Raw genomic sequence first — 14,924 nt, forward strand, 5'->3', positions numbered from 1 at the left:
CGGGCTATGTGCCTAAAGTGCCATCTAATGTGGCACAGCGTACGGTTTTGCAGGCTTTACGCTTAGTCGACGCAGTTCGAGTCCCCTTGAAAGGGAACGTCTCAGGTTACGACTGAAACCCTTGTTCCCTGAGAAGGGAACGAGACACTGCGTCTCTCCACCACGCCTTCCCCTGCCTGGAAGCGCTTGCTTCATCACAGAAGCTAACTCTGTTGTGTGTCGGCGTCCTATTGTAGTTTCCGTGTATGCCATCACACGTTACGTCAAGACGCAGCACCAATCAGGATTGAATTAGTTTCATTCATACTTCAGATGCGTTACGCTAAGGGCATTCCCCAAAGTTCGTAGTCGATGCAGTGTCTCGTTCCCTTCTCAGGGAACTACTTCCCCGAGACGTTTTTCCTAAGGATGTTAAGGAAAGCTGGTTTGCCTCAACAAATGCTGATTACATTCTATCTGTGTACTATAGAGAGTATCTTAATATACTGCTCTTCTGTGTGGTTTCTTAGCTGCATAGCTAGTGATAGGAAAGCACTTGAGGGTTGTCCTGTGAGCAAAGAAAAAAATCAGAGTCGAACTACCAGCACTGGAAGATATCTATAGATCACGTTGTCTGATGAAGGCTGTCAGCAATCAGCATCTGTAAGGACCCTACACACCCATGCCGTCATATGTTTGAATTACTTGCGTTATATGCGTTATAAGGCATTTTATGGCCGAACTTCAAGACTGAAGAACACCTTTATTCCCAGAGCCATAGATTCTCTGAATCAAGCCAATAAGCATTTTTTTTTTTTTTTTTACTTTCGAACTGTTCTGTAACTTAACTGTTTTGTAATCCCTTAATAGCTGGACAGAGAATGTGAATTTCACCAGAATAGTGTGCAATTGCTGTAATTATTATTATTATTATTATTATTTATGGTGGTTTATATTGTATATAGCTACTGATGTTAACTATTTTTATTATCTTTTTTTTACATTAGATTGATTATATACATTTAAATTTTTATTTTATTTATTTGCGTATCTTATAAAATTGTATTGATTAGTATTATGATAACTTTTAACATTATTTTGACTTATCAACTCGTATTATTGCGTAGCGGGGAAGCTACAATTGTTCACATACAATGGCAATAAAGAAATTCAATTCAGTTCAACAAGACATTTGCTCATCATAGAAGAGGTGTATTAATTTTTGTGTGTTTTCATGTGCATTTCATGTATTTTTAAATACATATATTAGGGCTGTTTATGTATGTTTGGCTATAAGCACTCATTTCATACCCCAAAATCTAGAGAAAAAATATATTTAATATAGACATCAGTAGTAGTATTGATATCAGTGATACTGGCCTTCATTTAATTTAAAGTACTTAGTAAAAAGATGCCATCAAAACAATATTTAAAATATACAGTCTTTATGCTGTTTCTACATTAATTTAGAGATTCTGTGTAAAAGTATGTATTACAATATAAAAAGTCTTAATGAAAAATTATAACATTCAACGATCAACACTTAATTAAAGAAAAATTTGTGATTAATAAGTTATGTTTTTAAATCGATTTATTTATTTATTTATTTATTTATTTGATAGGGACAAATGGGAACAATCAACATGCACCACACTACAACATTTATAGCCAAGGCTAATTTGCAATGTCCGTCCCCAGAAAGATTGACAGCACTAAAATCAATAGGACAAAAATAAGCATCACATCATTGACACTTGTATGACTTATCTTAGATAATAGGCCATTACGTATTAAAAGGTTCTTAGTCTTTGTCTACAGGCAGGTGTTGAACCATGGCTGTTCCACTGTCTGGATACTGTTGTTTAGGCCGTTTGACTGTTTCTTAATGAGCATTTTGTGGTTCTTTAGGTTTAACTGGGGAAAAAGGTCATAAAGGTGTTGGTGGGTTACCGGGACACCCGGGATTTAAGGGTTTTAATGGCTCCAAGGGAGATAAAGGAGAGCCTGGTCCAGAAGCAATAGGAATCCCCGGTCCCCCTGGAGCGAAGGTTTGTGTTGTTGTATGAGACTCATACTATGAGTATAAATAAGTATAAATTCGTACATTATCAATGCTAATAAATATTCCTTTGTCTCATCTCATACTTACAGGGAAATGTAGGAGCCCCTGGTTCCCCTGGTGAACCTGGACATAAGGGACAGAAGGGTACTATGGGTATCCCAGGGAGTCCTGGATCTCAAGGAACTAAAGGAGACACAGGATTAATTGGTTACCAAGGCAAGATCATTCCAATGATCAATGCATATTACACTTAAATTGTACACATTACACTTAATGTGTTATTAACACATTTGGACAATAATACAATAAAATGTGTCTTTCATTCATGAGCAGGCAGTCCAGGGAAGCCAGGTGAGAAAGGTGTCAGTGGTTTGCCGGGGTCCCCAGGAGATCCTGGGTTATCAGGACGTCCAGGTAAGTTAAACTGCAATACACCTGGGATCTGTTTAATAAGACACTCATTGGCACATGTTGCTAGACACATTCAAAAAGTTTCTGTCCAAGGTCAAACCCTTCTGAGATAAACAAAATAAATGTGTATAAAGTTACTTCACAGTAAGATTCAAATGTGCCACATACATTTAGTGGTGAAAATCCTAATGTGAATTTTTTTTTATTTTTTTTTGTGATTAGGTGAACCTGGTCTGCAGGGTCCTCCAGGTCCATATGGGGACAAAGGTCAAGCAGGGGTAGATGGAATTCCTGGATTCACTGGAGAGAGAGGAGAACCTGGTGAGATTGTGTAGCTATAAGGTGAACGGTAGCTCAAAAAAGGAAATCCTGCTTCAGAGTAACATACATATCTTGGACTCCTTTAAAGACACTATTGGACAATGGGTTTCATTCACTGGTAATTGCGTATATTTTTCGGATTTATATGCACAGGAGAACTTCTCATGACAATTAATGAATTTTGAATATTGTAAATGAGTGACTGTGTGACTGAGGTTAGTTATTTGCTTAAAACATGCCCAAAGCAAACCATCTCCGTATAAGGGCTTTCTGCACAAGCTTTTATCACAGCAAACATATGACGCGCTCTAAGGATGCGCTATCGTCTCAGTGTGCCATCCTCAAAACCAGTTTAAACGCCCTTTTATTATTAAACACCTTTTATACAGACAACACCTTCATAGGTGCATCTGTATTTTTGTATGTAGAAGGGTTTTCACAGCTGTAACACCTTTTCTAACACTTTGTATATAGTTATAATATATCTATGAATAACATTTAATCTTAACACATTTATAAGGCCCCCCAGAGTAAGTGATTTTTGTGAAAGTGTCGTTTCAGTTCTTCCTATATTTTTTCATAAATTTACAATACAATTTTAAAAGTTGATGAATCATGTTTTGTTTGTTGAAACATTTCTACGCTGTTTTCTCACACAAATGTGTGCATACTGTACAAATGGTTAGTGAATGAGATCCGATGATCTAAAGACAAACAATTGTTCTGTTTCTTCAGGTGTACCTGGGAAAGGACTGCCAGGAACCCGCGGAGAGGCTGGCAGCAAAGGTAAGAATCACAGATCCTCAATTATTAGGTTATCATTTATGGAGGACTAAAGGTGATGATACACAGGGCAATTTTTTGAGCAATTTTGCTGGGCAATCTTCCCGAGCGATTGTTGCTTGGGTACTTTCCCATTGAAATGGGCAATACATTTCTATCTGGATAATTTAGATTTGTCGTGGGCCCTGTGTCTCACCTGGTTGCCCGTTGCCCAGCAACATTGCTCAGCAACATTGCTCAAAAAGTTGCCCTGTGTATCATCACCTTAAGAGTTCTACTAAATATAAATACATGTTTCTTCTTTCCTTCAAATTAAAAATTAAAGGATTTTTAGAGAAAATAATATTTTACATTAATTCTTCTCCTTGTCTCCACACAGGTGACAAAGGCCACCCTGGTCTTCCTGGCATTCCTGGGATTCCAGGTATTCCTGGAACCAAAGGTGAGAAAGGTGTGCAAGGATTCTCAGGGGAACTAGGTCAACCTGGAGAGAGAGGACTTCCAGGAGCATCCATGGAGGGGCCTAAAGGGGACAAGGGACCTCAGGGGCAGCCAGGAGAAAAAGGTGAACCCTAAACTAATAACTTAATAACTGAACTGTATTGAACTGCATTTAGTACTCTAAAGTATGACTGTGAATGTGGCCTGCATCATCTTACAACCATTTTTTTTTTTACAACAGGTGCGACTGGTGTTCCAGGCCAACCTGGCTTTCCAGGCAATGTTGGATCTAAAGGAGAAAAGGGAGATGTTGGCATCCCTGGCCCACAAGGCGCTCAAGGGTATAAAGGAGACAAAGGTTTCATTGGTGTTCATGTGAGTTTGTAAAGGTTACATCTTCTAAAATAAAACATGTGCCTTTAAAAATGATTGGGTATAATTTAATACAGTTGTGCTCTGTAGGGTGAGCCTGGATTGCCTGGTTATAATGGACCAAAGGGTGAGATGGGACCACAGGGTGTTCCTGGTTTCCCTGGTAAGATTTAAGATGAAAATTTGACTTGACAGAATGATGAAGTGCAATTTATTTGTCCTTTGTGTCATCCTTCATATTTATATAAAGCAATGCTTGATAGAGATAGTGGATTGAGTGACTTTCATTCCAGGTATAAAGGGTGAGGAAGGAGTGTTTGGTTCTAAGGGCGAAGGAGGTGATAGAGGATTCCCAGGTATCAAAGGTATGATCAAAACTTGAACTTAGATTTCCATTCAATTGTATCATTAGTTTCCACCATGTTTATTCAGATGAACATTGCTTATTCAGATTAACCTTTTTTAATTGTATAACTAATATTATATTAATAGTATACTTAAATTTTATTGCTGTATATTGTACATAATTGTTCATAAAATTAATTATTATTATTACCAATTAATTATATAAATAATTCAATAATATAAAATATAGTGTCATTTAATATTAATATTGTATAATCTTGAAAATATAATTCATATTCCATTGCTTTGACTGTGTTCTGATGCAGGATGTATTCACATAATTACAAATTCAAATTGCTTCCACAAATCCCTATTTGAAACACCTGAATATGTTGTGAAGCATCTATAATAAAATGACAATTTAGGTCTGAATGCTCAATATTCTGTAAGTTTTACTGAATTTATTAATATTAATATTTTTATTTAAGGTAGCGAAGGCCCCCCTGGACCCCCTGGGCCGCACACATATGTAAAGGGAGATCCTGGTCTTCCAGGACCACAGGGTCCCCTAGGTCTAGCTGGAATCCAAGGTTCCCCTGGACCGAAAGGACAACACGGTGAGTCTTTCAACTATCCGAACTCTGAAGTCTATGAAAAAAGTTGATATCACTTAACGAAAAAAACACTCTTTTAGGTGTGATGGGACCTCAGGGTTTAAAAGGATCTGATGGGACACCTGGCTATGATGGACATCCTGGAGCCAAAGGAGAGCCTGGACAGACTGGACCTTCTGGTGGGTGCACAGATACTCCAATTATGTTAACAGGCATTACCAGTCCCAGGCAGAAGAACTGGAGGAAAGTTCTTGAAATTTCAGCAAAACTGAAATGACTTTAATTCATAGGATCACTTATGCTCACTGATCCCTATTTTATTCCCCAAATTCTCTTTCCTGTAGGCCCCAGAGGGGACCCTGGGCCCTCAGGGCCTGATGGTATCCCAGGTCACATCGGCCCTCCTGGCCCTTCCTCAATGGACCATGGCTTTCTTGTAACCCGCCACAGTCAGACTGTTGATGTTCCACAATGTCCTGATGGAACAACAATGATTTACGAAGGATATTCGCTGCTTTATGTCCAGGGCAACGAGAGATCACATGGGCAAGACCTAGGTCAGCACAGTAATCACACAATTTTTATAGCGATACTATTATTATTAATGTCGAAAACAGTTGCTGTTTAATATCTATATCTGTATAATATATTCTGTGGCAACATTGAGGCAATACCATTCAAAAGTTTGGGGTAAGGGAAAAAAAAGAAAAAGAAAAGTAATAATTAATTAATTAATACTTTTACTCAGCAAGCATGCATTACATTAATTAATAGGCATTTGTAATGTTACACTATATTTCTATTTCAAATAAATGCTGTTCTTTTGAACTTTCGATCCATCAAAAAAGTATCATGGTTTCCACAAAAATTTTAAGCAGCAATAACTTTTAACATTGATTATAAGAATAATTAACAATAATTGAACACCAGTAATAGTTGATAATAATTGAAAAGCAAATCAGCTTATTAGAATGATTTCTAGAGGATCATATGGCACTGAAGACTGGAGTAATGATACTGAAAATTCAGCTTTGCATCACAGGAATACATTTCATTTTAAAATATATTCAGAAATAATAGAAATAATAATAGAAAACAGTATTTTTTTAATTGTAATACTATTGCACTATATTACTGTTTTTACTGAATTTCTGATCAAATAAATGCAGGCCTGGTAAGCAGAAGAGACTTCTTTCAAAAACAGTAATATATATATATTCCAAACCTTTGACTGGTAGAGTAGTTTTTATGGAATATAAATCAAAGTTAAACAGTCCCTGACATTCCTGCTCTCTTTACCCTATAGGTACAGCTGGTAGCTGCCTAAGGAAGTTCAGCCCAATGCCTTTCCTCTTCTGCAACATCAACAATGTATGTAATTTTGCATCTCGTAATGACTATTCCTACTGGCTCACCTCTCCTGAGCCCATGCCAATGAGCATGGCCCCTGTTACCGGTCAGAGCATCAAACCCTTCATCAGCAGGTTTGAGATCTTTTATGAAACATTTGCTATTTCCATGAGTAAGAATCCCTCTTCCTACTCAAGAATCCCTCTTCCTACTCATGTGCATGCATGTTTTCCTGTGACAGATGTGCAGTTTGTGAGGCTCCTGCTATGGTGATAGCAGTGCACAGCCAGACCATCCAGATCCCAACCTGCCCTCGCGGTTGGGATTCTCTCTGGATCGGATACTCTTTCGTCATGGTGAGGAAAATAGTTTTCTTAGGGTTGCACCATATATCGAAAAAAACTTGGTATCACGCTATGACTTAATGTGGCTTAAGTAAAGGCGGCAAATTATTTAAATAAATATGTGTGCTGCAGGTTTCAGAGATACAGTGTTTCAGAGTCTTAAATGAGCGCAGTGCTGTGCTTCACTCTGAAAATGCCTTCATTCTTTCCAAACTTAGCTATTTAAGTCACCTGGTTAAGTACTGAGAGGAACCTACATCTGCTTACATTCATACTTCCCAAGGACGATTCAGTAAGAATGTGTACTTGTGAATGGTCAGTTAAGGACTTTGTCTGTCTGTGTAATAGCACACCAGTGCTGGTGCCGAGGGCTCCGGTCAGGCTCTGGCCTCTCCTGGCTCTTGTCTGGAAGAATTTCGTTCGGCTCCCTTCATCGAGTGTCATGGTCGCGGCACCTGCAACTACTATGCTAATTCCTACAGCTTCTGGTTAGCCACCATAGAGGACAGCGATATGTTTACGTAAGCTTTTACACACTTTATATTCTTTGACAACTGGCTGAACTCTCATGTAGTTTCCTATCCTTTTAATGGATGCACCATTTTTTCCCTTCAACTTCACACAGAATATATCAGAAGCTTTTTTTTTTAATTATTTGAAATATTTATGCTGTATATGCCACACCCATGGTGAATTTCAAAGCTAAAGTAAAACCTCTCTCTATCCACAAGAGGGCGCCATACTTTTTTGATAACTTTAGTGCATTTGTATTGTATTATAGAACCAATGTATATATAACCAATAACCAGGTAAACTTAAAAAAAATTAGAAGTACAAATTTAATTTATTTTTAAGCTCAATTGAGAGACAGCTAAATAAAATTTGTTTTGTTTTTAAGAATGTGTCCACTACATGCAGTTTTGGAATATTACCATAATAGATTACAAATTTCACTTAAGAAAATAGACCAGAACAGCAAACACTTTCCTGTTTCCACAACAGAATAAAACATTAAAAAAAATATTGCGATGTTTTCATATTAGAATTCAGGATTAATTATCGATTTTATATTTATTGCCAAATTCTGAAATTATGTAGATGCATCAGGCAGGCAATTAAATAAAGTTAATAATAAATAAGTGAATAAATAAAATCAGAATTGTAAGTATAAACCCGCTTTTCTGAGAAAAAAAAAGCCAAAATGCGAGATTCTAAGAAATTAGGCCACACGGCAAGATTATAACTGTGACAATTGTGATGACAATTGTGACATAAACTTAGAAAAGAAAAAAAGAGTCAGAATTGCATGTTAGAAAAAATTGTCTGTATTGAAATATACAAACTGCTCTTATAAGAAAAAAAGGCCAAATTGCGAGATATTATCTCAAAATTGTGAGATATAAATTAAACAAAATATATAAATTGCGCGGAATAGTCAGAATTGTGTTATACTCTCACAATTATGAGAAAGTCTGAATTTACGAGATGTTTACTTAAAAAAACAAAAACAAAATATAAAATAGGAATTGTAAGAAATAGTGATTTCAACTTTTATTATTATTATTATTATTATTATTATTATTATTATTATTATTATTATTATTATTATTATTATTATTATTATTATTATTATTTTATTCCATGGCAGAAACTTCCATTGTTTCCACACTTCCAACAATTGGTCAACTTCTCTTTTATCACTGTAGATTCTTACAATAATAATAATACTAATAAAACATTTAAAATATGTATTTCCCTGTTCTCCTGTTAAATATCTGTTTTTATTGTGGTTACAGGAAACCTGTCCCTACAACACTAAAAGCCGGGAATCTACGAACTCACATCAGCAGGTGTCAAGTGTGCATGAAGAGGGTATAGACCAGCCTCAGCATTGCATCTGCTCTTTACCTTCCAGATTTACGAACAAACGACGAACGTATGGTGCTACTTCTATGAAAAGCCATAGAAAAAAAACTTCAAGAACACATTTAGAAAAATACCCGTCTCAACGTTTATAGCAATGGAACCTCAAGATCTACTGGCACATTTGCTTCACACAGAGCGCTTAACCTACATTGTTCCATTGTGTCTAATGAATGACACCTGTTTACACTTGCACTGAGTATATGTATTAGTAAGCAGGTAACCATCTTCAACAAATCCATATGCTATTCCGTCCAAGCCTTCTTATTTATCATGCCACTCAACAATATCAGATGCAGATAGCCTATCTTCTTTATTTTCTCTCTAAAAATGTATAATCAATCAACACTAACATTATAGAATAATTATATTTTCCTACTGTCAGTAAGTTTGTCAGCACCCTCTTAGTATGATGTAGGAAAGGCAAAGATCAAGCTTTGTTGTAAATATAGTGCTCTATTTAGTTAACACTCTGTCACCATAATCTCTTCAGGTAAATGCCATTGATTTTGTCATACTTAATTATTTATGAAAACTTACACGATGAGAGTTTAAGCACCAAAGGGCCTTTCCTTTCTACATTGATTACTTTGTTAAACACTGCAAAAGACCTTTGGCACATAAACTGTAATATTCTGCACTGTTTTTTTTTGTGTGTGTGTGTGCAGCATGAGCATGTGGCCTTTCTCCTGAAACTTGCAATGTTTCGATGTGTATGTTTGTTTATGTGTGTATGTTTCCACTTTTTACTTTTGGTGCAGAAATGTTGTCATTACTATTATGTAATGGCACAGTTTCAGTCTCAAGGTGTGTTCGAAATCGCCCTCTATACACTTATTCACTATACCCTACATTAGTTCACTTACATATTCCACTTGAAGGAGTGAATGAATACAATTGAGTGAATTCGGACACTGAGTGCACCGGAAGGGCTGCCGCTTTTGCATAGTTTGTACTTGGTGTTTAATAATCATTTGAAACGTAGCAAACGGGCAGCTCCAGAAGTAATGAAAATATTTATTTTAAACCATGTCAAGGAAACTAGCATGTATAAACCTTAAACAATTTAATAATCAATTAAAAAATTATTCCCAGACATCAGTATAGTGTCGGCCCACATCTGGTATGTGTAGAATCCACGTGTCCCAGATGTGGGCCAGATCTGGGCAAACACAATGTTGCTGTCTGGGTTTATACCTGTAGCCACATTGGACCAGCGGTTTGGAAAATGAATGGATGATGTAGCTGCAGGTGCCATCTTCTGGCGAGACATGGGAATTCATTCGGCGCGACTTTCACAGTGCATTATGGGTATTCGCTAGCCATTGAGTGTTATTCAGTCGTACACTCGTTATTGCGGTGCAATTTGGGATTGAATGAGTGTACTCAATAACGTCCACTATGGTTTCGGACACCACTACAAATGGCTGTCCCCTCAAATAGTGCCCTATTTAAGGGTATAGGGGGCGTTTTCGGACACAATCTCAGTTTTCCTTCATCGAGTGTCATGGTCGAAACTACGCTAATTCCTACAGCTTCTGGATAGCCACCATAGAGGACAGCAATATGTTTACGTAAGCTTTTACACACTTTATATACTTTGACAACTGGCTGAACTCTCATGTAGTTTCCTACTCGTTCAATGGATGCACCATCTTCCTATGGAAATACAATACACTCTTAAAAATAAAGGTTAGGCATAAATTGTTCTATGAAGATCCTTTAACATCCATGGAACCTTTCGGCACAATTTTTTATTTTTATTTTGAAAAAGGTTCTTTAGATTATTAAAATGCTCTGTAAACTAAGAAAACCAGGGTTCTTTTAAGAACTGTTCACCAAAAGGTTCTTTGAGCAACCAAAATGGTTCTTCTATGGAATCGCCGTGAAATCTTCCAATAAGAGTGTCAGGCTGATCTCTCATCGCAGGTCAAATATACACATATACAGAGCCTTCTGTATCTGTTTATAGCTCTAATCAAAATAATCATATGTTGAACATACAGTATGTCCAAGTGCACTATAGTAAGTCACCTCTGTTGCCTTTAAAAATGATTTTGTCAAAAATTCTCATCACATCTTGTTTGTTGACTCCTCATTTCTCACTCTATTGACTTGAACTCATCAGCGAACTCACCTGCCTTGATTCCTACCACATCTATGACAAACTCGTCCAGAATTTAGAGTCTGTGTCTGAAGTAAGCATGTTCCCTCTTGTGCTATCTTTAATTTGAGCAGAATCTTACTGTCTATAGATTCTGCTTTATGTCTTGAGTTTATTTTGTCTTAATGCCTCAGATACCAGACCAAATAACAGGCACATATCCACCTTACACAATGGATTTGTTGCTCATGATTTCTTTTTTTTTTTTTAATCATTTTACACTGATAATACTTGACTATGCAATCTACAGTACTTGCTTTTACGAAACCTTCCCCGCTGTTGACCTTTTTCTGTAGAATTGATCAAATTGTTCCACTAAGTAAATAGCTAGTTGTGTTTAAGTCGTGCCTTAAATGAATTTGTGTGTGAAGAGTCACGGATGTGAGCCCACACAATGTCACTGATCTTGCACACCCGCTGTAGCTCTGTGCATTGATGTGTCCATGAAGTATTAACGGCTCTTGCTTTGGAATATGTTGATTAATACAGAGGTTGATGGAAATGTATGAAAATATATATTTTTTCAGTGTCAAAGGATTTCAGTGATGCCCCCATTCTATACTATGTCATACAATAAAATGTTTGTATAAATGTGTAATGTGTTTGTCTTTTTTATACCAAAAAAGAGGGTTATATTTTTATTTTTCCCCAACAAAAATAGAATTAATGCTGTTAAAGGTATACGTTCTCCCCAAAAATGTAAATTCTGTTCAAATTTACTCACTGTCATGTTGTTCCAAACCTGTATGGTAATGTTGTTTGAACTCCACCGTTCTTTTGTGTTCCACAGAAGAAAAAGTCATACAGGTTTTGAAACAAGAGTGTGTAAATGATCATATAATTTTAGCCTACTAATTTGTATGGATTAAGTTATTGCTCCAAGCACAAAATAGTGTTTAATCGTTGACTTCGATTTTTTTGTTAATTTAATGTGCGTTTGTCATTTTTATTAGAATTTTTTTTATTATTTCTATTTAGCTTTGATTTGTTTTTATAATCAAGTTTTAGTGATTTTACTACTTTAATCATTTTTATTTTAGTTAGTTGCCAAGGAAACGTTTTTTTTTTATGTTTATGATTATCATGTCATTTAAATATTTCATTTTATTTCAGCTTACATATATTGGCCTGGAGAGGGCGCTCTAAGAACACTTAGTTTTCACAAAGCCGTAACCCTTACTGCAGCTCATTCCTACATGGCTAAGTACATGTACAAGTACATGTCATATTACAAAACAAGGCTATAAAGTATTGATTTAGATTACCTTTCATAATATTAAAGTATTGCTTTACTTGCTTTACTTGCTTTACTTGCTTTAGCCCTCTATGAGACTAATTATGAAATCACAGCTAAAAAAAAAAAAAAAAACTTTTAATTTTATTTACATATAGGCTATTTAAGACTAAAATAACTTTTTTTTACATCTGACCTTTTCTTCAGGGTACAATCAGTAGACTGACTTTGAGTGACTTTTCAACTGACATTGTCTTATTAAGGTAAAAAATAAAATAAATAAAAAATTTGTCTGAAACTTCACACACATTCAAATGCATTTTCATTATCTGAAAAGTGGTGAAAAGGTCTTAGTGTGTCCAAAAAAGAAAAAAAAATGTAATCTATAGTGATACTATATTTTATTTGGAACTCACAAATTCTGATGCAACTTCGCTGCCTGGAAAGTAGTTAAACCATGTCTTATTGTTTTAAAAATTATTAAAAACTTTCTTGGTATTCCAAATCAGTGATTGAAGCACAAGTGACAATCAACAAGACTCTTCTTTTTCAGCGTAGCACGCTTTCCACTTGCAACTCGATTTGAACCTGTTTAGTCATCATTTTGGGAGAATCCCAGCTTGTCAGTGTAGTGAGACCAATAAGCAGTGCCATCTTTCCTGACCTCTGCTTGTATGGATCACATCTTCCAAACTAGCATAGAACAATGTACCCAAATGCCTAACTTCCACAACAATCTATGACTTACAGTATATTCTTCATCTCTATCATCATCCACACTGCTTCTATCCTTCTTAATCTTCAACTTCATCCTTTCTCACTATACGGCCTCGTTTTCTGTTGCGGTGCCATCACTATCTTCAATAGTGCAGCTACACATAAATTATGCATAACACAGATTTGTTTGGTCTTTGAGTTACTGTTTTTACAAAATGTGCATTAAAAATGACCAAAAAATACATTTGGATGAACAATGATTTTTATTTTATTTTATCCAATATATGTGTATTTTCTAGTCTAAAATGATCTCACTAGTGCCTTGAAAGCATGTGACCTAACATGTGCTAATGTCTTATCCACTTAGAACCAGTTTGTGAGTTTTGATTAACCAACTTTCATCATCTATATACTCACAACAGGTCCTGTCAATGATAAAAGTCACGATAGGAGTCACAAAATATTTTCACACGTGTCCTACATACAGTAGGTTTCACCCTGTATCTGAGACACAGGTGTGCTACTGCATCTGGATTTCCAAGAATATTTCACATTTCACATTATTTGACAATATACTCAGAGAAACTATCACATTTTCTTGAGTGAGACATTTGCAACCTTCCTTGAAGGACAATTCTGGCCAAAAATGAACCTAGGGATAAATAACACTTGGGTATCGAGTCGACCGATATCTGGGATACGTTTTCATGATAATCGAATGTGCCCAGTTTTATCTTTAGTTTTAGTTTAGTTTTACCACAGATTAGCTTATAACGTTAGTATATAGGGCATAGAATAAATAAAAACTGGCCTATATACGCGAAGTGTTTAAAGCAGACCTAGAGCAGGCCATCTCGCGTGCTCATTGGCTGCCCTGCGGCAACTGCTGCAGCCTACCCGTGAGACCGGCGTCACGTCACGACCAATGAAGGGCGCCCGCCCCTTCATAGCGTCACAGCCCGCCAGATTGGGCGTGGCCTAGCGTATAAAAGTAGGGGCTGTAGGCTGAATTCTCTGGTTTTTCGTCAACTGAAGCGAAGTCGCTCGTGGCGCGAGCACGGCCGGTTACGCAATACTCGTTCCCTCTCTAGAGAGAACCGAGGTTACGTTAGTAACCGAGTATCATTCTCTTACGAGAGGTTCTCTCGTATTGCGTAAGTTTAGCTTACGCTACGGGAACACTTTGTCAACGGCGTGCGCGCCAAGCATCCACCATGAGACCCCGAACTTTAAAAAATAAGGTGGCCAGCCACGCGGGCCATCACTTGTACATAAGCACACGTAGGAAATACAGAGCAGCGCGCCGGTCTGTATAGGCACATGGCACATACCCTACTTAGTGCAGCTCAACCAGGAGAGCTGAGTCATGTGAGAGTGATCTGAGCAGGAGATCTGGGCAGAATACACCTCTCCTTCAAACTGACAACAGTTTAGCCTGCAAGGCAGGAACTTCTAGGTTATAAAACCTGACAAAGGTAGACGGGGAGCTCCAGCCCGCCGCTACACATATGTCATGGATAGAAATTCCACTGGACCATGCCCATGAAGAGGCCACGCCTCTCGTGGAATGAGCCCTGATGCACAGAGGGCACTGCAGACCTTTCGACGCATAAGCGGCTCTTATAGCGTCCACTATCCATCTGGACAGGCTCTGTTTCGAGGAGGTGAGACCCTTGGTGCGCCCACCAAACGAAACAAAAAGCTGTTCCGAACGCCTGAAAGAGGCGGAGCGCGTGATGTAAACCCTCAGCGCTCTGACAGGGCAGAGGGAATTCACATCACTTTCGCTGTCAGATGCTGGGAGAGCTGACAATGAAATAACTTGCGCTCTGAATGGAGTGCCCATCACTTTAGGGACATAGCC

At 37.2% G+C, this 14,924-nt stretch overlaps 1 protein-coding gene across 1 annotated transcript in view; it reads left to right on the forward strand.

The window, feature by feature from the left end:
- The window catches only part of col4a1 (collagen, type IV, alpha 1), an 87,227-nt gene extending 75,523 nt beyond the window's left edge, over positions 1-11,704 (forward strand). Inside the window, exons 37-52 of the mRNA XM_077216670.1 lie at positions 1,888-2,027; positions 2,131-2,257; positions 2,375-2,455; positions 2,675-2,773; positions 3,509-3,559; positions 3,936-4,121; positions 4,239-4,372; positions 4,460-4,532; positions 4,663-4,734; positions 5,203-5,331; positions 5,409-5,507; positions 5,673-5,885; positions 6,635-6,812; positions 6,920-7,034; positions 7,371-7,543; positions 8,819-11,704. Of these exons, the coding sequence (XP_077072785.1) occupies positions 1,888-2,027; positions 2,131-2,257; positions 2,375-2,455; positions 2,675-2,773; positions 3,509-3,559; positions 3,936-4,121; positions 4,239-4,372; positions 4,460-4,532; positions 4,663-4,734; positions 5,203-5,331; positions 5,409-5,507; positions 5,673-5,885; positions 6,635-6,812; positions 6,920-7,034; positions 7,371-7,543; positions 8,819-8,900 (1,952 nt within the window). The 3' untranslated portion in view covers positions 8,901-11,704. The remainder of the gene's footprint in view (positions 1-1,887; positions 2,028-2,130; positions 2,258-2,374; positions 2,456-2,674; positions 2,774-3,508; positions 3,560-3,935; positions 4,122-4,238; positions 4,373-4,459; positions 4,533-4,662; positions 4,735-5,202; positions 5,332-5,408; positions 5,508-5,672; positions 5,886-6,634; positions 6,813-6,919; positions 7,035-7,370; positions 7,544-8,818) is intronic.
- The last annotated feature ends 3,220 nt before the right edge of the window (positions 11,705-14,924 follow it).

This window comes from Siphateles boraxobius, unplaced genomic scaffold (assembly GCF_051911475.1).
Source record: "Siphateles boraxobius isolate OS27281-9 unplaced genomic scaffold, OSU_SipBor_1 7, whole genome shotgun sequence".
NCBI classification, from domain to species: domain Eukaryota; kingdom Metazoa; phylum Chordata; class Actinopteri; order Cypriniformes; family Leuciscidae; genus Siphateles; species Siphateles boraxobius.